Source organism: Lagopus leucura, unplaced genomic scaffold (genome assembly GCF_019238085.1).
Source record: "Lagopus leucura isolate 7727_CA_CO unplaced genomic scaffold, USGS_WTPT01 Super-Scaffold_100157, whole genome shotgun sequence".
Classification (NCBI taxonomy): domain Eukaryota; kingdom Metazoa; phylum Chordata; class Aves; order Galliformes; family Phasianidae; genus Lagopus; species Lagopus leucura.
Window position 1 is genome coordinate 8,768,557 of NW_024962334.1, and position 20,854 is coordinate 8,789,410.

A 20,854-nucleotide genomic window follows, 5' to 3' on the forward strand; every position below is an offset into this window, starting at 1 on the left:
CCAGTTGTGCAAATCTTGTCTGTTTCGTATATAGAGAAAGGATGTTTTTGTTGCAGTACGTAGCTTCCGACTAAGAGGCTTTAGAAGTGTTACTGAGCTGAAAGAAAGTGATAGTTAGATGTGAAGGGCAAATGGGGGATGCTGCCCATATGGGTAATTGCCTGCACCTAGGATGCACACCCACAATTGATGCAATAGCACGGGAAGTGCTTAAGTCTGTTTTCAAGGGTGACTGATGTTGGTTCCGCTTAATTCAGTTTGCATGTGCTCTGCTTCTGCAGACCAGCTGTTGAGTTTGAGAGCATCTGTGGGGGTGTCCTTGGTACAGCACAAGCCAGGTTTTGGGCCTCTTAGAACTTCTTTGTTCATCAGCCAGATAATTCATATTAATGGGAGAAAGAAAGTGTTACTTAATGAAAGTCTTCCTTCAAATTATCTTGCATTTCTTTCAGTAAAAAGAAGTTAGATTTTACTATAAGTGCAATATGCTCACAAGCTTCTAAATCCTATTTTAAAATAAGATATTTTATTAAATAAAACTCCATCTGTCCCTCTTGCCAGCAGATGCAATAGCCTGGGCGAAACCTCTTATGGTGGAGAAGGGGCACAGCTAAGGTTGAAGGGAAAATAATGAATTTTTCTGAGTTTGCTAGTTCAGCTGGAAAAGCATAGTGGCTGTGAGTAATGATCCTTAAGGTCGTGGGGCAGCCGTGCTACAGGGCTAAAGTCTCACTTCTGCTATTGTCCTACAGAGGCATGTGAGAGAATGCAGGTTTTTTGCTTCACTGGACTGGAGCTGGAGTGAACAGGGAAGCAGTTGTACAGCTTGTGACAAGAGGAAAACTCTTGTTATTCTGCTTTGTTTTCACAAAGATTGGAATACATCAAAGCTGGGAAATACAGGAGAAAATGCCAGATAACGTGTGCAGTTGAGTTGTTTAGCCAGATACTCAAAGCAGTGGATGCCTGCAGCAGTTGGCTTGTACAGAAAAGAGCAAGAGCTGTTCCTCCTGCATGATAGGAAGAGATGACAGATTGGAGAAGTTGGAGGAAAAGTTAAATTATAAGAAGGGGTTTCAGCTACGTTAGAAGGTTCCTTAAAGCATGTTATAACAAAAGCTACAGCAGTAATCCCAAAATCCTTTACCTTTTAGTCAAGCAGCTTTTTCTCAGTTTCCTGTTGTAATTTCCTAATACCAGATGTAGAAAATTTCTTGACTGGAACATGTTTGCTGAAGGTGAGCTGATTATAGTGCAAAACAACTATGCCCACATTAAAACAGCAATCTCAAAATCTCTTCAGTCCTTTTCCTAGAGCTTGGTAAGATAATTATTCAAGGTGAAGTGCAGTGCTGCTGTGTATGTCAGATACGTGCAGCCAATACTGTAATGAGCAAGTAGAAAAATTCCACAACATTTGCCCAAGGTGCCTTGTTTCAAATAGTTTGGAGGTTCTTCTCTGCACTTGAAGTGATGGGTTTGGTAAGTTACGATAACAAGAGACAAGGAGTGATTATGATTATGTAGATCATCTTTAGTTACTCCATTAGAGTTATTTTGTGTGGAGCAAAGACTAACCTGACGTAAGTTTTATGGTAGATGTGTTTTATTCCTTGCCATGCAAAGATACTTCTGGAAAGAAAGAAAACTGAAGGGAAAAAAAAAAAACAACCCAACCACTTACAGTACTTCAGACATATCACAGGCAGTTTCTGTTTGGTTGTGCATTGTTTAATGTTTCAAAAAATGGTTAATCTAAATGAGGATTGCAAGTCTTAAACCGCAGCTGTTCTCTGCGGAGCTGTTGCCTGTTCTGTTACAAATCTGTGATCATGTACCAGAAGGCTGCCTGGAGTTATTTTCAGGATGCTTTTTGTAACACTGTAGTAGTAGTGTATTTCTAGCAGCCATCCAGCTGAAGGGACTAAAGACTTTCTACAAATTAGCAACAATAGTCATAGCTTCACTAGTGGCGATAGGATGCTTCCTTGCCCCTCTCCTGGTCTTTTTCATGTTAAATTAGTTGTTAGAAAGACTGGGAGAAAAAAGAAACCCCAACACAGCTCAGGTGGGTTAACTGATCTGTCCATGGAGGCGAATATACATGCATTCCTTCTGCTCTCCTTACTAGAGAAAATGGATATTTAGCCTGAGATCTAGGCTCCTTCAACTGTCTGTGTCCTCCCTCCATTCTCTGTAGCTGCGTAAGCAGGCAGAGAACTTTGATGCCTTTGGGCAATCCTTTGTTTGGTCCATGTGCTCCCTAGCTCCCATCTAATGGCACTGAAAAACAGTGGGGTAGAGTGTGACTCCAGTTCAGCCTGGGGCTGCTTCTACCCCTGAGATGTAAATAATGAGCTCAGCCAAAAGCAATACACAGCCGCTAGTCAGTCTCAGCTGCCCCTGGAGATTTACTGCTACCAACTCATAGCCCGAATGGATAAACAAAGCTGAGATAGGGGTGAAAGGGCCTGCAGCTCTCCCAGTTGATACAACATTTGCCAAGAAATCTCTGAGGCTGTGGTTCTCAGGCATGCGAGGGACTATGCTGCCCATTTCTATTTTCTTTGCTCTCTAACTCCTCCCTTCCACCCCAAACAAAAATAGCAATTGGAGATTTTTCATAAAGGCTTCAACTGTGACTGCTCCTGTTCTCATTTGGGCTGGTGGAAAGTTCCATGTGTTGCTGTGCAGATATTGCCACGTTTTCATTGACTTGAGTCCAGTAGAGCTAAAAGGAAACATCTGTGGAGCAGGATAGCTCTGTGTTTGTCCCAGAAATTCAGTGCTTCTGCTGGGAGTGTCAAGCGGCTGAAAGTTGTGTGCTAGAGACGAGGAGTCTGGGGAGTCCTGCTAGGCTTCTGCTTGTGTTACAAAAGCACTGAGCTGCAGGTTACCTCGTGGATGGGGCCAGGCCACAAGGGCCAGGCTGTGGGTCAGCAATTGTGGCTGGTTTGCTGCTTGCATTCATTCTGTTGGGTCTGTGCTCTGTGTCACCCTGAAAGTAAACAGACTTACCAACACTAGGAAACGTGATCAGCTAACGTTTCACAACTACAGTAGCAGTTCAATATTGGAATTGTTTAGTTTGGGGTGGAGAAGAGAGCTTGTTGTCTCCTTACAGGGAAACTAAGGCAGTGGGAGGAAAGGGCCCATCCCACCCATAATCAGACTTCATGAAAACTTCCTCCAGTGCAGCCTGACCCTGCTCACACACCCCTTGGTTCCTTCTCAGCTCCTGCCCATTTGCATTCCCTGCAGGTGTGAGTCAGCTGCTGCCACAGAGACTCAACATGGGTGCTCCTATTCACTGTGCCTGGCAGGGGCAGGTATTGCCAGATCTTGCTCCTCGCAGTGCTGCCAGGTGCCTGGTGCTGATTTTGGTTAGAGCTTTGAGTGCCCAGTCCCTCTGTTCTCTGTCACCCATGGACTCCCAATCAGTCTCATCCGCAGGCCTGACTTCATGCCCTGCACACTCAATGATTAGTGAAAAGAATGGGGATTTTCTGCTACTCACTTTCTAAACCAGTCTTTTCATTACAAACAAGAGAAAAACAGGTAAAATCTTAGTCCATTGGATAGCCATAACCCTACAGAAATACCTCTTGCTACTCAGGCCCATGGCCACGATGTGGTACAGAAATGGCTGTTACCAGCAACAGATTGCAGAGAGTCCATGTCATAGAATCACAGAATGGTTTGGGTTGGAAGGGACCTCAAAGACCACCCTGCTGCAACTCCCTGCTGTGGGCAGGGTTGCCAATCACTAGGTAGCCTGCCTAGGACTCAATCCGACTGAGCACCTCCAGGGATGGAGCACTGCAGCTTCTCTGGGCAGCCCATCTTTTCTATGCAACAGCAGATGTTGGCATTCCTTCCCAGGACAGTGTTTTTGGATGTTGGTGCCTGAGTTTAAGTGCATTGGTCCACGCATTCTTTAGATGAACTCCAAAGCAAAGATAAAATTTAAACTAAAATATGCATAGCAGGCAAGCTGCCCTATGCCTGCCAATAAGATATAGCTCATGTTTTGGCAATTTATTGCATCTCTAATTTGACCTTCAGACTTCATAATATACTGAAAAGATTCCCAGAGGGTGGGATCAACACTGACGTAATACGGTTCTTGAGAGCAGTACGAATCAGGAAGTACCACTTGAAAGGCTTCATAGAGGAAGCTATCTCTTGAAATTAACAGGCTAAGAATCTAGAGCCTGATTCTTTTCTTTAATGAAGACCATTAAGTTGGTGTTCTGCTTCCTTTCGAGAGACAACATACAGATCGATCTGAGATGTCACCATCAAAGGAATGAATGAATGAATGACTAAAAGGACATGACAGCTTAAAAAGTTAATTATTCAAACGTTTGATTCCCAGAAGTGCTAAATAAATAAATAGATAAAAGGACCTGAGAATGGAGGAGGTGTTTTACTCAAACATCTTTCCAGACCTGTCTGTGAGCTCCCAACTCATGAACCTATAACTGGTGCTGCCATCCCCGCTGCCTGCAGTGGGTCCCACCTGGGTGCCGGCCCATCCCCTGCCTGTGCCCGGTGAGAGCTGCAGGTGCCATTGGGGCAGGATGGGGCTGCCCTGCACGGCTGCTGCGAGGGATGAGGTGAGGAGGGCCTGAGGAGCTGCCGCTCTGCTGCCTGTGGGTGCTGTGCTGGGCCGGGTGTAAATGTGGGACTTGTGTGAGGTGGAGGAGCAGAAGCGGCAGCCGAGGGAGGGGGCCAGAGGCTGGCACGTTTCTCTGTGCGCTGCTGCAGCAGGTCTGGCAGGATTGCAGCAGCGTCGGCGTTGATGGTGGCTTGAGATGCTGGGTTTGCTCTCTGCAAAAGAAATATGACGGAAACATTTGTTTTGCTCTTCAGAAGAAGTAGTTAATGAATCCTTTTCTTCTTTTATCCATGCTGGAGCAGTGTCCCAAATTGTTCCTTCTCATCCTGTCCTGGAGGATGAGAAGGGAAGCCTGAGGCCTCAACCAGCTTCTCTGGCTCAGAAACAGAAGACGTTTCTGATTCAGGTGGTTCAATTTTAATTTTTCTTGTCTCTGTTTAACAGAAGTTCTCACACAGACACACTTCTGTGATGAGCCATCTTTGCCCTCGCAGTCAGCAAGTGAAATCCAGTGGAACTGTCAGGGACTTCTGCTGGGAGATGCTCAAATGTCACCGAGATGCCCACATGTCATTACGTCACTGGGTGATGCCTAGGGCCTGGCTGGTTGCAGCAGCAAGAGGAGATGTAACTGACCAGCACTTGTTGCTGGTCCTGCACAGAGCCACGGGTGTTTGAACTTGAGTCCAGAAACAAAGAAAACTGTATTTAAAGAGTTGAAGGAGTGTTTGGACAGGACTCTCAGACACAAGGTTTGGATTTGGGGTGGTCCAGTGTGAAGCCAAGAGCTGGACTCTGTAATCGTTGTGGGTGCCTTCCATCTCAGGAAATTCTGTGACTCTGTGACCTGACCTCAGTCACAGTGGCCTGGTTTCCCAGCCATCAGCATTTCCCATGAGTTTCATGGGCTTGCAAATAGGAGAAGGCCAAACTGAAAGCTGGGCACTTCTCTCTATAGAGAGTGTGGTGCTTTTGCTTTTCCTTTAATTAGCTGCATTCCTAGCTGTCTCCTAAAATATGTTTTTGCCATTCTTGCAAAACAGTACTTGACTATTTGATGTGCTGCTGTTAACGACTCCCCAGCGATAGTTCCAAGCTCACTTTTACTCATTGGAGCACTTTAATAAGGCTGAGGTTTTCTTACAAGCTCTATAAGCATCTCTGTTGTCATCCTGCTGATTAAGATTAGCAATACAGGCACCCTGCAGTTCTTGTATCATGTCACTTGTAGCTCAGATTTGATCTCCCTGCTTTAGACTTTAACAATTATAGCAGCTTTGCTAATACTGTGGGAGGGGAAGAAGGAAATGCAATCTCAGCCACTTCCTGATGCAGCCAATATGTCTCCCAGCTGTCACCACAGGAGTACAGCTGTGCCAGCTCCGTGCAGGTGTTGGAGGCACGGAGAGCCACCAACCTGTCCTCTCCTGTCACCAGAGTGCTCTCACAGCATGTGGTCTCACTGCATTTTGGCAAATCGTAAATTTAGGTATTGCCAGGGTTGGGAACCTGTGTGCTGAAAAGTCCTGAATGAGGTCCTACTTCTCTTCCTTCCTCCAACTTTGATCTGATAAGACTTTTTAAGCACACGCATTGCTTTCTTCCCACTGTCCAATCATGCAGCTTTTTCTCTGAATTCACAAAGTTCATAGAAATTCTCTTAAAACCCCCTAATTCAGCATTGGCAGCTACATGGAAGCAAACCAGTAGTTCAACGATGGGGAAGACACGCAACTACACTATAAGCTGGCAGAATGGCTGTCTGCTTCCCAGTCCTGAAATACTGACTTTCACTTTGGCAATGTCTTCGCTTCTGCTGATAGTGAGATGGCTATGAATGATTGGCAGAAAGAAAAGTAGTGAAGACGGATGGGTCACCCCCTATCCCAGTGGAGTCTGCATACTCTGAGCAGAAGAGGGGGTGAGTCCTTTGGAGCAGCTCCTTTTGGAAAAGGGAAGATGCAGAGCAGCTCCTGGCACATGAACTCAAGTGGTTTGGCTTTAATTCTGTTCAGTTTAAGGCCTGAGAATCTCTTTTAGCACAGATTTTCTGAACTGTTGTCCCTAGAGTGTACAGGGTATGGAAAAGCTCCCTCCTTAGGCTCAAGGCCAGTTTCCAAGTACTGGTACCAGAGAGAACATTTTGGCAAAGTGCTGACTCCTTCATTTTCCCCATCATTGTCCTTATGAAAACCACCCTTTCCTGAAGCATTATCGTGTTCCTTCTCTTGAAACAATGATCCATAGATTCAGCTCTTTCCATTTTAACCTGTTCCGATGTTGTTTACGCTGGCGGAAATCAGGACCAATGCCAGCACAAGTTCACAAGGTGGCTAACACCAGAGATTTTCCTCTGCTCTCCCACATCCTCAGAATACATTTTTACTGTCCACCACTGTTTCTCTTCTGTTCCATCCTGAGGTTGTTGCATGGCCCATGCGTGAAGATGCTTTCAAGTCTCCACCATGCAGGACACCTCCCAGAGGAGAGGGGCTGCAGCCTTTCTGTGCTCCTGCTGCCCTGCGAGGAGCGAGCATGGCTTGGCATTGCTGCAGCCTGCCTTTGGGCTGGTAGCTTAGCCTTGAGCAGCCAGGGCCGGTGATTGCCTATCTCGATAATAACCGTGTGAAAGCTGTTATCTAGTCCACCCTTCTACCTTCCAGCCATTGTGTGGTGGCACTCGTGCATTACTTGGCTTGGCAATCTCCACTCATTTCCTCGGAGCTGGATCAAAATCGCCTCTGATCTCGCTGCCCATTTCCTTGCCCAGCTGGGCACAAAATCACAGGTCTGCATCATTGCCAGGAGCATCCAGCTTCCTTCCATGGGCTCCTTCCAGCCACTGTTTTGCTGGCTGAACCCTCTCCAAATACAGCACCTCAACCTACTTACTGGGTTTCCCAGAGCCACGTAAGCCTCTGCAGTCTTTGGGCAATCTTCCTAAGCACGCTCTCTTTTGCTCTTTCTTTTTACCTCAGACCGGTCTCCTTACAGCTAACAGGAGTTGTTTTCTGTCTGACCGCAGACCCATCTTGAAACAAGAGAGAAGAGTGCTTTTACTGGAAAGTGGAATTCTGAATTCCAGGTTATATATATACATAGTATGGACAATGAAATTGGTTTCTTGGCATCTTCTTACATTCCTCCTTCTGGTTAGCTCTTCTGTGAATTACCTACCGCTCCCTTCCACAAGTCCCACTCCTCCTTCCCTCTCATTATTTGTGCTTAATGAGGCTCCCAGCTGTGGCTCTTCTTGCTGCTTCACTTTCAGCTTTCAGCCTGAAAGGGGAAAGATTCCAGTGGCCAAAACCTCATCATCTTCCAGTTGTATTAGTTCATCTAATGAAGAGGATTACCTCTACCCACCTCCATTACATAACATATGTGAGTCACCCAGAGCTCAGAAGTGTTCTATCTGGCTGAGGTGCCAGCACACAAAAGGCCATTGATGTCCCTGTTATTTAATGGGAGCCTCAGGCCTCAGCAGAAGCCCAGACAGGGTGTGCGCTTCGTGTGGGCAAGAACCCTCCAGCCTATACAATGCCCTTCCTCACAAGCATCCCAGTCCTGGACCTGCTACAGCAGCCCATGAGCTTTCTACTGTTGAGTGCGTTCATGTGAGCTTAGGAACCTTTAGCCTCTGTCAAATAGGTCTCATAGAGACGAGCTTTTTGAGCCTCCAAGAAAAGCAAAGGTGACATTTGGCATTCATGGCAGGTGGAAGTCCCACCTGTGGCGAACCTGGTAAAAACTTGCTACCTGCTGGCTGCTGCAGGAGGGATCCGTTTGCTGCAAACCACATGTTGAGATGGTGTTGGCTAAAAACCTTTCCCTTCAGGAAGCACAGCCATCTAAATCGTGTGGGTAGGGATCAGGTGGCCGCACACCCGAGTTGTGTTTCACAGAGAGCGTTTCAGTTTTTTCCCTGTGTGGCAGAACATGAATCAGAGAAATGACAGGCGAGCAAATCTGCAGCCAAGGAAAACTGGGAGGTGCTGAGCTAACCAAAAGCCTTTTTGGATAGGGAGATGCTGCTCGAGTGTCAAGAGAAGGGAACACACGTGGGTGTGAAGATGTTTGGCACCTCCGGGGCTCCATCCTCCTTTGGGAGAGGCCAGGGAGGAGAAATACCCCCAAATATTTGTTCTCTTGCTTGAGTCTGAGTGGGATTGTGTGCGTGTGTGTTTGCAGTAACAGGGAGTGAAGATCAAACCCATTTCCTTGGCTTTGAAGTTTGGGCTGCTGCTGAGCTCTGTTCAGGTAGGAGTGAGGGCTTTGCCTGCTCAGCACAGGAGCTAGGCAGTGTAAGAGCTCAGCCAAACTAAATCAACAGCAGGTCTTTTTCCATACATAGCCCTTTTTATCTCAGATCTTTTATGTGCATGCAACTCTAGTGGTTCCCAGTGTGTTGGGCAGCATCTTGCTTTTTGTTTTTGTTTTCTGAAAGGATTTCAGTTAATGATAGCTGCACAAAGCACTTTGTCCTTCTCTCCATATGTGAATTCATTCCACTTGCTGGGATATTCCTGTTCCTTCCACAGAAAGGACTCCAGAACAACTGCAGCTCCCCAGAAATCCTGCAGTAATTTGGGCTTAGGCCACAGAACTGCCCTGAAGTCACCCTGACTGAAGTAACCCAGATTCTGAGTGAAACGAGGGGAGAAATGTTGGGGGCTTTGCGATTCACAGTGCCACTGCCATCACTGAAACGTGAGACCAAGCTCTTGGCGTTGTGCTGAGAGTCATAGGGAGTCATTCCAGCTGTATGCCCAGCCGTTCCCTTAGGTTCAGCTGAATTGTCTCTCAGTACGCTTGTGGGGTGGTTTTTTTTTCATGTGCGTGTGTGGTTTTTTTAATCACTTTTTAACAAAAACAAGCGACGAAAGCTGGCTGGGCTGCTCTCAGCATTGGCCGGAGCCGCTTGGGCCCTCCCTGCGGCCGCTGGAAGCCGCGAGCAGCCCGGGGCCGGCTTCTTGGCCAGACGCTGCTGATTAAAGCCGGGTGTCAGGCCGAGTCAGTCAGTCCCGCTCAGCTCAGCGCTCGGCATGGCGCTGCGGGCAGCCTGCCTGCTGCTCTGCCTCGTCTCCCTCGCCCACGTCTCCGTCCAGCAGAACGGCAAGGGCAGGCAGAAGCCGGCGGCCTCCAAGAAAGGTAAGGGCCGGGTCTGCGGGATCCTGCCTGGCGTGGGGGGCGGTGGGCACAGTTAGGGGTGCTCTAATGGAGCTTTTAGCTTTTAAAAACCCAAGGAAGTCTCTCTTTTTCTTTTAACGCCTGTAGGGATGCTTTCATAATTTAGAAAGGATAGAGAAGTGGTTTGGGTGGGTTGCTGTACTGAATGCATGCGGTGGGGCAGCCTGAGGGTCAGAGGGCACCGTGTTCTCTGTGTCTTCTGTAAGGCTCTCCCCAAAATTCCCCTCTGCTGCGGTCTCCCTTCCTCCAGCCCCTACCTCTGCTCATTCATTTTCCAGAAGCTAAGTGGCAGCTGTGGCAGGGCTGCAGCTAGGAGCAGGCAGTGGTACATCACCTATTACAGGCAGCACGGCTCATCATTTTCAAGTGCTTTCCTTCTCATTCCTCCTCTCCGCAGCCCAGAACAGACACCCAGAGCACAGAGCAAGCGGTGAGCTGCTCTGCAGGCACTTTGCTCTCTTAGGAGCAAACGAGAGTGGGAAGGAAGCATCCCAGGAATTCGTTTGGCCCTGCTCTCCCAGCAGCTATTTTTGTCAGATCCCATCCTTGAGAAACTTTTTCTCCCAGTGGAGCTCTCTATGAAATTGGTGCAGATCTGTTTAGTCCACAGAAGTGGCTTCGTCCTGTGTTGTATAGCAAAAATACCACCTTGCATTTCTGGAGTGTAGCAGGAGGGAATCTCATTTCTTAGGGAGATCTTATCTATCACTGGAAGTGATGGGAGCCCCATCTCTTGGGGCTCCTCTTCTTCCCTTGCCACCTCCAAGCCCCGCTCATGGTAAGGATGGGATGTCACTCTCCTGTCCCCCATCCTTGCTCCTGTCCTGTTTGGTGGCCAGATGAAGGGAATGAAAACCACCAGCAACCACCTTGCATTCCCCCTGCCCTTCACTGGGGTGGCTTGGACAGGGCAAAGTCATGGGAGTGTTGGGGCATTTTGTTGGGTTTGTATTTCTTAATCTGTGTGGCCACGCCACAAACAGAAGAAATCAATGCTTTGAGCTTAAGCTTTTTCATCTCTTTTTTCTCTTTTCTTTCTTTGCACTATTTCTTTTCTTTCCTCATGATGTAATTATTGCTTACATTTGGATCTCCTTCAGAGCAAAAACGGTGCCGTTTCACCAAGAAAAACCCAAAACTACCATTTCAAAAATGCTGAAATAACACATTCACTTTGCTTGTTGTTTTATTCCCCTCTCAAATTGCTCCCGGTAATTGCTCCAGCTGCAGCACTTCAGCAAATCCTCTCCAAACCCCAGTGGGGTGGGGGTTGGCCACAGCTGCAGGGGTGATGCCACTGGGAGAGGTCCAGGCTAGGGACCCTTGGCACTGGGGGCTTCCCCTGATCGCAGCCAGGCAGAGTCCATGAGGGCATGGAGGGAGCACCTCTGTGTAGCTCCAACACATATTTGTAAGGTATTTGGAGTCCAGATGCAGGTACTTGCAAATCAGCATGTAGAGGCTGACACAGGCTCTGCTCCTGACTCTACCCCAATTCCCGTGTGATCTCAGAGCCTCAATGTCAGTAAGGAAGAGACTTCAGAAAGTGCCTGCAGACATTTCCAGCAACACAAACCCCATGCAGAGGTTCTCCATCCCCTCCTGTGCTCCAGGAACATGCTGGGCTGAGGCACAGCTTACGCAACATGCCTTTGCAACAAGTAAAATCAGCCCTGAGCCCCCATTTGCAGCCTCAGACACATAAGCATGAAGCAAAGCTTTCATAACCAGAGCATCACAACCCATCTCTTTCTGCAATTCCCTTCTCTTCTTGTCCCTGTTCTCAGCCTTTCTGCTCAGGGGTGGCCACCCCAGGACTTGCTCTGGCTCCCAGGTACAGCATTGCCACGCTGTTGGCTTCAGCAGCCCCAAAACCAACTGCAACAGCTTTGGTCACAGCTTACAGAGATGAGCTTTCAGGAAATAAAGGGGCAGAGACAAATACTACTCTTGCTCCCAGGCAGAGCAACAAATGGAACTGCCCTGGCAAGACTCACTGAGTGCCTCACCATGGCCTTTGGATGTTACTTAAACCTGAGGGACATTTGTTCTGCTGGAAAAGAGGCTTATGTGGATAAACAACTGTGCTAATTAGCTGTTTCCCACAAAGTATTTTCATCAAGGCACCAAAATAATACCTAGTGCCTGAATTGCAACTGAACCCATTAAAGTTAATTGAGCAAGGAGGAAAGCAGCTGAAGGCTCTCCTTCTGGTCTGTCTGTGCTTTTGTGTTCATGACACGTCTAATCTTCAAGCTGGTGGTTTTGGTGAGCATCCAAGTTCCTTCCCCACTTGCCTCACTTGATGGCTCAGCTCCCCAGATTCCTGACCCCAAAGGAAGCCTCTCTTGCTGCTTTGTGGGCAAACTGAGGAGTGACAGGTGTAGTGCAATGACCACAAATGCCTTTATGTCCCATCTTCCACTTCCTCCATCCCATGCCAGTCCTTCTGTGCAGGAGAAACCAGAGAGGGAAGGGCTGGTGCTAAGCCATATGTTGGTGACCTTTCTGGTAACAGCATGATCCACGATACAGGACTCCATTTAACGCTAGCAAAATCTTTCTGAAGGGACGAGTTTCTTGCAGCTCATTCTCCTCACTGTGTCTTAGCAGATATCACTGTGGTTTGCAGTAGAGGAAATACTAACTTGACAAAGGAGGCTGCGATGAAAATGTTGTGCTGCACTTCTCACCTAAAAAAGCCACAGATGACACTTTTCACCAGGCAGTATCAGTGTGCTTCTCAGAATAATTTTGGTCAGGACTCCCCACGCAATACTAATGTATAGCAGCCCAAATGCTTTAGCTTGAGCAGCTGGCTGCAGTGGTGCTGCTGTCACAACTCCCCTGAAACATCGTGAGCATTAAGCCATGGTGCTTGGATCAGCCATGTCATTCACCCAGAGCCAGCAGTCCCAGAACTGGTGCCACCACTGCCCATGCTTGAATCCAGGAATTGGTGGTTAACAAGTGAGGAGAGCAATGCCCCAAAATCAGCCTGAGGGACGTGGGCTGATGGTGCAATCAGACTAGTGATTAAATGCTATCTGATGGACTGTGGGAATCTTTTTTGCCTTTCTTTGTGGGCAGGGAATTGGGGACTTTTGATGATAGGAACAGCTGCCTCCAGCTGCCTCCTTTGGGGCTGTGGTGGATGTTTATGCTCTCTCTGGATTTCTCCAACAGATGGTGTGAGCCTCAAAATGATTGAAGACCTGAAGGCCATGATTGACAACATCTCTCAGGAGGTTGCTCTACTGAAGGAGAAGCAAGCACTTCAGACAGGTAAAGGACTCCTTGAAGAAGGCTTGGCTTTTTCTTATAGAGTAAGAGGTGCTTTTAAAGCAGTTACCATTGTTCCGTGTGATGTTGACAAGGGATACCCAAGCAGGCCATGATGATGTGTCCATCACATGGAGCAAACTGGGGATCAAAGCACAGCGTGGTCTCTCTGCAGCTCCTCCAGGCACAGGAAGTGCCTCAGGCAGTTAATGACAAGCGTGCAGCATATGGCCCCTTTCTTTATGCCTTACAGCTTCCCATTTGCAGAGCTATTGATATTTCTATGATTCTAAGCCAGATGTTCATTTTCCGTCACGAATCAGCAAGACGGCTGATAGATTATGCTCCACTTCAGTCAAATGAGCTTTATTCTTTGCCTCAGGCTTTTGTCTGAAGCCTGGGGAGCTGGTTACCTAATCCCTCATACATTCCATGCTCTTGCCCAGGCAACCTTGATGGGGGTTGATCCGCCTATGCCTTATGTGACAGGCATGGAGTACAGGCCCCAAAATTTCTTTTTCCAGATGTGCTCCATGGTTATTCTGTGCAAATTCCATGACACCAGTAGGATGTGCAGAACACGAAACAGAAATGCACTAAAAGTGCAAGTTAAGGAGAATTTTCTCCCTAAAAGAAAAGAAACACAAGCAAAATCAAGGCTTTAGATCCAAGCTCAGTCATTGAAATGTAAGCAGTCTGGATATTAATGCATAGCTCTGATTAGCTATTCTTTAGATGGAGTACCCTGCATTCTCAGGGCTTAAAGCTTAAAAATTAAAAAGTTGCTATTCTTAACAATGAAATCAGAGGCAAGTAGAAGTTTCCTCTGAAGACCTCTACCTCTGCAAACACAACACTTCTGATCAAAACCTATTAAAAAAGACATTTTCTTCACTCTTGCGTAATCAAGATGGTTGAACTGCAATTGCAGGCTGCTGGCTGCTTTTCCCTAAATGCTCCAGCCCCCAGCAGAGATACGTTGCACCCCAAGGAACTCAATCCAGAGAGCGTAGCCTCAACTTGAGCACACCAAGGATGGGATCACCCCTGGGATCTTTCTGGGAGGCTGTTTCCAAATAGGGAGGCCATGTTCTTCCTGTGACAACGAGGGGCCCTGAGGGATGCACATGCTGTGCTTGCTGGATGTCCATTTTAAACCCAATTCTCTTGTTGTCTCTCTGTTCCATTCACGTGGCAACATCTCAGTCTGCCTGAAAGGCACCAAAATTCACCTGAAGTGCTTCCTGGCGTTCTCTGAGAGCAAGACATACCACGAAGCCAGCGAGCACTGCATCTCACAGGGCGGCACGCTGGGCACGCCGCAGGGTGGAGAGGAGAACGACGCGCTCTACGACTACATGCGAAAGAGCATCGGGAACGAGGCAGAGATCTGGCTGGGCCTCAACGACATGGCAGCCGAGGGCAAGTGGGTTGACATGACGGGTGGCCCCATCCGCTACAAGAACTGGGAGACCGAGATCACCACCCAGCCCGATGGTGGCAAGCTGGAAAACTGCGCGGCCTTGTCAGGGGTGGCGGTGGGCAAGTGGTTTGACAAGCGGTGCAAGGAGCAGCTGCCCTACGTCTGCCAGTTCATGATCGTGTAGCAGGGCTCTGTCGAGCTGTAGGATGGCTCCGTGCACGCCACACACCCGCACGCACCTCCACGTAGCGCCACGACCGGGGCAGCCGCCATGGCCTGGTATCAGGTCGGAGCTGCGCTGCCTTTCACTTGGCTGCATCCAGCCCCATTTGCATCCCTCTCCCTATGGCATGATGTATAGATATATTTTTGTACACGGGGAACTGATGAGGTGGCTTCGATGAAGACCCGGTGTGACAGCCCAGCCTCATCAATGGCCACGTGGGCTGCCCGGGCTGCCTCTCCGCAGCCTCCATTGCCACTTTGCTGAGCCTTGCTGGGACACGGCAGTGCCAGCCTGTGCCTTCTCCTCTGGCTTTGCTCCCCTGCAGGCCCTGGCACAGGGATCGGGATCCTGTCTCAGAGAGCAGAGCATGTTATTTCTGCTTTGTGCTTAGAGCCCTTGGCCTTGTACCCAAGCACTGTTGGAGCTGTTGGCCCAGTGTCATGCTGCTCAAGGGGCTGGCATGCTGAGAGGAAAAGTGTCTTTCCCACAAGCATTCCCTTTTTTTTGATCCTTTTCTCATCAGTCAGAAGAAAGTGCTTCATTTATCTCAGTGAGGGAGCTAGCCCCAGCGTCAGATCTTTCAAAATTCCTGCCATAAGCTTTATTTATCCTCCTGTACCACGCAGGAAGCAATGATCACTTGCAGTATACTCAGTCAAATATATTCTTGGGAGCAGGTGAACGTTTTAGGTAAACAAAAAATCTGCAACACTATCTAGTAATATGCTACTCTATAGAAGGCAGCTAGCTACCAAAAGCAAATCCCAACAAGTCTGACTTTAGCCACTTCAGGAGTTTTAGGGCCTGCATTAGTGATGAATTACTCCAGTCCTTGTTGGTCAAGGCCCAGTCCTCAGCAAACACAAATGTGCTGAGTACCACGTGCGCTGGTAAAGCTGAAGACCTGGCCTTGGTAACTTTCTGAGAAAAGGGTTGAAAAAATTGAAATATAAATTGGAATGATGGGAAGGCAATGACAGTCTTGCTGACACTGATTTGCTGACTGCTGGCCAAAGCACACCAGTGGCTCTTTGATGCCCAGTGCTTGGTGCCAGCCCAGTTCTTTGGGTTACACATCCCTAGCATGACGGCAGCCCACTGGGAATCATGTGTTCATGGGGAGCCCTTAGGAGAAGTGTTTCTATTTGCTGCTTTGCCTAAAACCAGCATGGTGGTGGGGCTTCCGGAATTTCATGTGGGAGAGCCAAGCTGGAGGGTCAAAACACACACACACACACAGTGCATACTTCCCAGGCTGTCATTATTGCCAAACTTTCTGCTGTTCAGATGAATATGAAATAAAAATATATATAGCTTGCTGAAGGAATGGAGTTGAATCAGTGTGGTTGGACTGCTTCCTTCTCCTTCGCCCTTCTCTTCAAAACAGCACCAGGGATCTGTCTGAGGGTAGGAGACATCAGAGGCAGAGGGCAAAAGCAGGAAGCAAGGGTCCACTGTTCTGTGACCTCATTTGTAGGATTGTCCCTCCTCTTACCATTCCAGTCAGAGGCATGGAATCCTTTTACAGGAAAATAACATTTCCTCCCTCCTCTTGCTGCTGGGAATTTTCAGGAGCCAGCCCAGAAGAAAGGTCCTTCCCTTGCCCATGCCCGGCAGCAGTGGCAATGCTGGGGAGGTGGCCCTTCCACACTTACCTACCTCCTCCTTTGTAGCCAGCAGGGCTGTGGCAGCACTAAGCATCCCCCTCCTTCCCTCACTGAGGTGGTGAGTTTCTCCCTCCTCCTCCTTCCCCTCAGCATCCCCCAAAGACCACGCAGAGCTGTGGAAGGCAGAGCTTGCCAGCAGGCCAAGGCAGCATCTTATGAGCCAGCTCATCTCCATGCATACTCTCTGGCTCCCTAGGCAGACGATCTCTCCATTTCTGAGATGTCATAGAAAATTTCTGAGATGTCATGTGTATGAAGGCAAAGTAGCAAAGCCCAAAGCCTTGCTGGCTTTGATCTTGATTGCTCGTAAACTGCAAGGTCTTAAAATGCAAATGCGCAGTCAGAGAAATAAAGAGAAGTCTTTCATAATAGCTCAGGAACAAGAGGGACAGTGTGAAAGCCACAGGTCTTGGCAGTGCTGGGCTTTGGGGAAGATGCAGGTGCACGGAGCGTGAACCTTAAAAACAGCCCTAGAGAACAATGCCAAAGGATATTCCCCATGGGAACATTAAGGAGTCAATCTGTCAAAAACTAGTTGCTCTCCTATCTCTCTCTTGCTGCCTGTTTTCACAGCATTCTGCTGCCACCAGGCACTGTCCTTCCCAGATAGTTGGCTCTTCTGGAGTTGAGATGAGCATGGGGAAAGGTGACATGACTCCTGCCATCTTGCTGGACCTGGGATGCCGTGCCTCACCTTGTACACTTAGGGGTACACTTAAGAGTTTAAAAGTTCTCTATGTGCTGCTCTTTACATTATGAACTATGGATTTTCTTTTAAAAGCTAAAGATGTGCTGTTCTTAACACAGGGAGGAGCTGAGATTTTGCATCAGCAGTTTCTTGGTGGCAGACTCTCTGCCAGATTCCTTATCCACAGTACTTCTTTTTGTTCCGAAGGCCAGAATCCACATCTTTCCTCTGTCCTGGCTCCACCTCCTTCTGCCACAGGACTGGGGCATCGAGCCTGCTCTTATGTCTCCAAACCTTACAGCAAGGCCAGATAAACCCCATTAAAATAGCAGTGTGTGGTAAGACCTTTGTCACTCATCAGGCTGTGAACCCACTGCTTGGCAGCCCTACGGGCTGGCAATGACAAGCAGGTCTGAAGGAGCAATGCTTACAAAAGCACTGAAGCACCGTGTCTTATAAAAGAGAACGTCCATCTCAGCCTTCCAGCTCTGACACACATACTGAGCAAGGAGTTCTGCTGCTGCTTCGCCAAGTGTGAGCAGAAGATGAAAGCTGAAGCTTCACGCGGCGATTCAGCCAAATCAAAACTGAGAAAAAACTCCACCGAATCCCCCTGGAGAAAACAAGATACATCGTATATTAGATAATCAGTCCCCAAACACAACTAACAAGTGGGTGGATGTAGTGAATCAGCCTAACAGCAGTGTCACATTGTTTTGCGTTTAGAGCAGGATTGTCCAGAAGCAGACTAAATTTCATCTCCATCCATGTGCAGCCTGGACGTCGCCTCCATTGTGGGGAAGATTTGGGTCCAAAACCCCTCAAGACAGGGGTTTGAGCCCCAGGCTGCAAGAGAACCATTCAGGTTGGAAAAGACCACTGAGATCACATTGTCCAGCTGCCAACCCACCCCACCATGCCCACTGCCCACGTCCCTCAGTGCCACATCCACACGGTTCTTCAACACCTCCAGGCATGGTGACTGCACCACCTCCATGGGCAGCCTGTGCCACTGCATCACTGCTCGTCCTGAGAAGAAATTCTTCCTAAAATCAAACCTGAGCCTCCCCTGGGGCAGCTTGAGGCCATCCCATCTTGTCTTACCACTTTTACATGGAAGAAGAGTCTGAGCCCTACCTCACCACAACCTCCTTTTTAGGCAGTTGAAAAGAGCAATAAGGTCTCCCCTGTGTCTCCTGTTCTCCAACTTCTCCACTTGCCTGTGCACCAGCTGGTGCAGAACACACACAGGGAAACTGGCTCCTGTATTCACTCTGTAATATGTCAGAACAGAAAGCCAAATGCTCAAATATGCCTTAAAACAGGCAACTTTTAGGAAATGGTCCAGAAATAGCATCCGTTAAAAACATGGTGAAACAATTGTCTCCATTGAAAAATGAGGACTTGGGAGGAGCTATGTGGGTGGGGTGCCGTGTACCTACAGCTGTTGACTGACAATTTTCTACACAGCCTAGAAACCGTGTGCTTTCAAGAAGGAGGCAGAGCAACAGGCAATGCTTCTTAATGATAAATGAAAACATACCCTCTGGAAAGGAAAGCACAGCATGTCATTGTAGCACATCCCCCAAGAAAGGGAGTCAAACCTGAAAGCATGTAACTGAGGAAAAAAACTCCTACGTAGCAAATGTGAAAAGCATGAAAACAAGCAAAAATAGTCATTCAGATTTCTTCCTTCTCTTAAATATTTACCTGAATTGTTTTGTTGGCCTATAGGGAGAATAGTCTGCTTTCAAACCTGCTGGAACTGCAAGTATAAGTAGCATCCACAGTCAGAAGTAAAACCATTTCACAACTTCTATCAAGCGATAAATTCACTCCAAATAGAGAGCACACATCTGTGGAGGAAAAACTGCAGTGAGCAGTGTGTGCATCCAAAAGCAAATCTTTGGTTCCCACGAGGATCAGGGAGCCTCGACGACCTGAGAGGTACATGGAAAGTCCTGATTGTAAGGACTGGGATGTGGCTGCATCAAGGGCAGCTTTGTGGCTCTTTTCCTCTTTGGGGAAGAATGAGAGAGCCGTCAGGATCTCCTGGGACATCTCTCACTTCAGCTCTCACTTGACCATGTGTGGTCTCATGTGATGGAGCAAGCTGTGTCTGAGCATCAAATAATAATACTTCAGAAGTGAGGTGATACATTATCTTCATTTATATTGACATCATGGTAGCAGGGAAATTTTCCTGTTATAAACACCACAACCCCAACAAGAAACCATTGAACCACTTACTGCTGTGGCTTGCACTTCTCACCAGTGACCCAAACATGCACATAAGAGCACATCACTGGCTAAGCTACCAACAGCAAAGCAGCTTCTCTAGAAACTCACTGCTATTGACTAAGGAGACAACGCTACTGACATATCAACATACTTCAGGCTGACTTTGTACTCCACACAGCTGCAACACTCACCAAAGTCCATGCAGGTTTTCCCAGTGTGAAATCCACAGTATTGAACATCTACATCCTAGCTAGTAAGATTATCCCTCCCTCTCTTCCCTGCAAGAATACTTGCTCCTGAAATCCTGCGGGAGGCTTCTCAGCTCCACAGCATTGCCGAGGGGTGCTTGTGGATCAGAGAAGAACCAGAGAAGATCTTCTGCTTCTGGATCTTCTCCCAGTCACTCCAGTGGAGGCTGTTCCTGTGCAGAAAGCCAAATCGAGTTGGTGGGGCTGCAGAGACCTCTGAAGGATGACTCTTAGCCTTTCAGAGTGATGTTCAAATCTTCAGAAGTTCCCAGTGTTATGTTGTCCCACAGCGTCAGAGGCAGATGGATGGGGGTAGGGGATGAACCCTCTCTGCAGTATTTCCATTACATTCTGTAGCCATGCAGCAGATGGCAGCAGAGGGGCAGTCTGCCAGAATGGTACCTGACATGGAAGTGTGTATGAAGCAAAGGTATGCCATTCCATTCCTGCATGCAGCAATGGCACCCACTGATAATCATTATCACTTGCTGAATGTTTATGGAGACCAAACAGTGGATGTGAGCACAGTGGGTGGTGCATTTCACAGTGGTGAGTGACCTAAGAGACAAACCATGCAGGGTTTTTTATTTCTTGCTGGTGAAAAAGCACAGCTAATGGCAGTGACTATGTTGAAAAACAGTGCTTTGTAGCTGAGAATTTTCTCTATCAAATAGTATTATTGTGCTCTTTGTGTCTGTTGTAGTTCCCACCGAAATAAATAAATAAATAAGAAGCACTCATTTCATAGCAAACCAGGTATTTACACACATGAGAAAGCTGTACACTGACTGCTTCAGCTGGTAATATAGTTATGTTTTATTCATTAAAAAAAAATTAAGTCACAACTTTATCTGAGGGAAAAGTAAACTTGAATTTGCGCCTGTACTCTTATTCAAAACATGAAGTAAGCACAGTAGAAGTCAACCTTAGAGTGAAAACAACTGTAAACTGACGTTTATATCACCGTACCAAAAGCTGAGTTACAATAGAACAAAAGGAAAAAAGCACAACAGTGAACAAGCATCATATTCCTCCTTCAAATTTTGAGATGTTGTAAACAAAAGCCTGACCTCTGCTCCCTTTCCATCAGTTGTTTAGAAAGAACATGAACTAGAAGATTTCACCTAAGCAGCTGCAGAAACTGAGCCAGAGGGATGAGACAGCCCTGAGTTGCTCTCAGAAACACATTTCTTTTAAAAAAAAAGAAAGGAAGAAAGGAAGGAAGAGAAGAGAAGAGAAGAGAAGAGAAGAGAAGAGAAGAGAAGAGA

General features: G+C 47.6%; 1 protein-coding gene and 1 long non-coding RNA gene across 2 annotated transcripts; one reads left to right on the forward strand and one right to left on the reverse strand.

Moving 5' to 3' along the window:
- Positions 1–9,573: 9,573 nt before the first annotated feature.
- CLEC3B (C-type lectin domain family 3 member B) lies at positions 9,574–16,065 on the forward strand. Its single transcript, XM_042888515.1, has 3 exons — positions 9,574–9,772; positions 12,998–13,096; positions 14,300–16,065. The coding sequence occupies exons 1-3, from the start codon at positions 9,667–9,669 to the stop codon at positions 14,698–14,700; spliced, it is 606 nt and encodes a 201-aa protein (XP_042744449.1). The 5' UTR covers positions 9,574–9,666; the 3' UTR covers positions 14,701–16,065.
- A 1,478-nt stretch (positions 16,066–17,543) lies between these two features.
- On the reverse strand, positions 17,544–19,938 carry LOC122189371. Its single transcript, XR_006181792.1, has 3 exons — positions 19,530–19,938; positions 18,808–18,953; positions 17,544–17,710 (listed from the first exon to the last, which is right to left on the reverse strand). It is a non-coding gene; the product is annotated as an uncharacterized LOC122189371 (long non-coding RNA).
- Positions 19,939–20,854: the final 916 nt, after the last annotated feature.

Excerpts from the sequence above, each read along its gene's own strand:
- CLEC3B (XM_042888515.1), top strand. The coding sequence starts at position 9,667 with ATGGCGCTGCGGGCAGCCTGCCTGCTGCTCTGCCTCGTCTCCCTCGCC. Across the intron at positions 9,773-12,997 it reads GCCGGCGGCCTCCAAGAAAG|ATGGTGTGAGCCTCAAAATG; the intron begins GTAAGGGCCGGG and ends TTTCTCCAACAG. Across the intron at positions 13,097-14,299 it reads GAAGCAAGCACTTCAGACAG|TCTGCCTGAAAGGCACCAAA; the intron begins GTAAAGGACTCC and ends GCAACATCTCAG.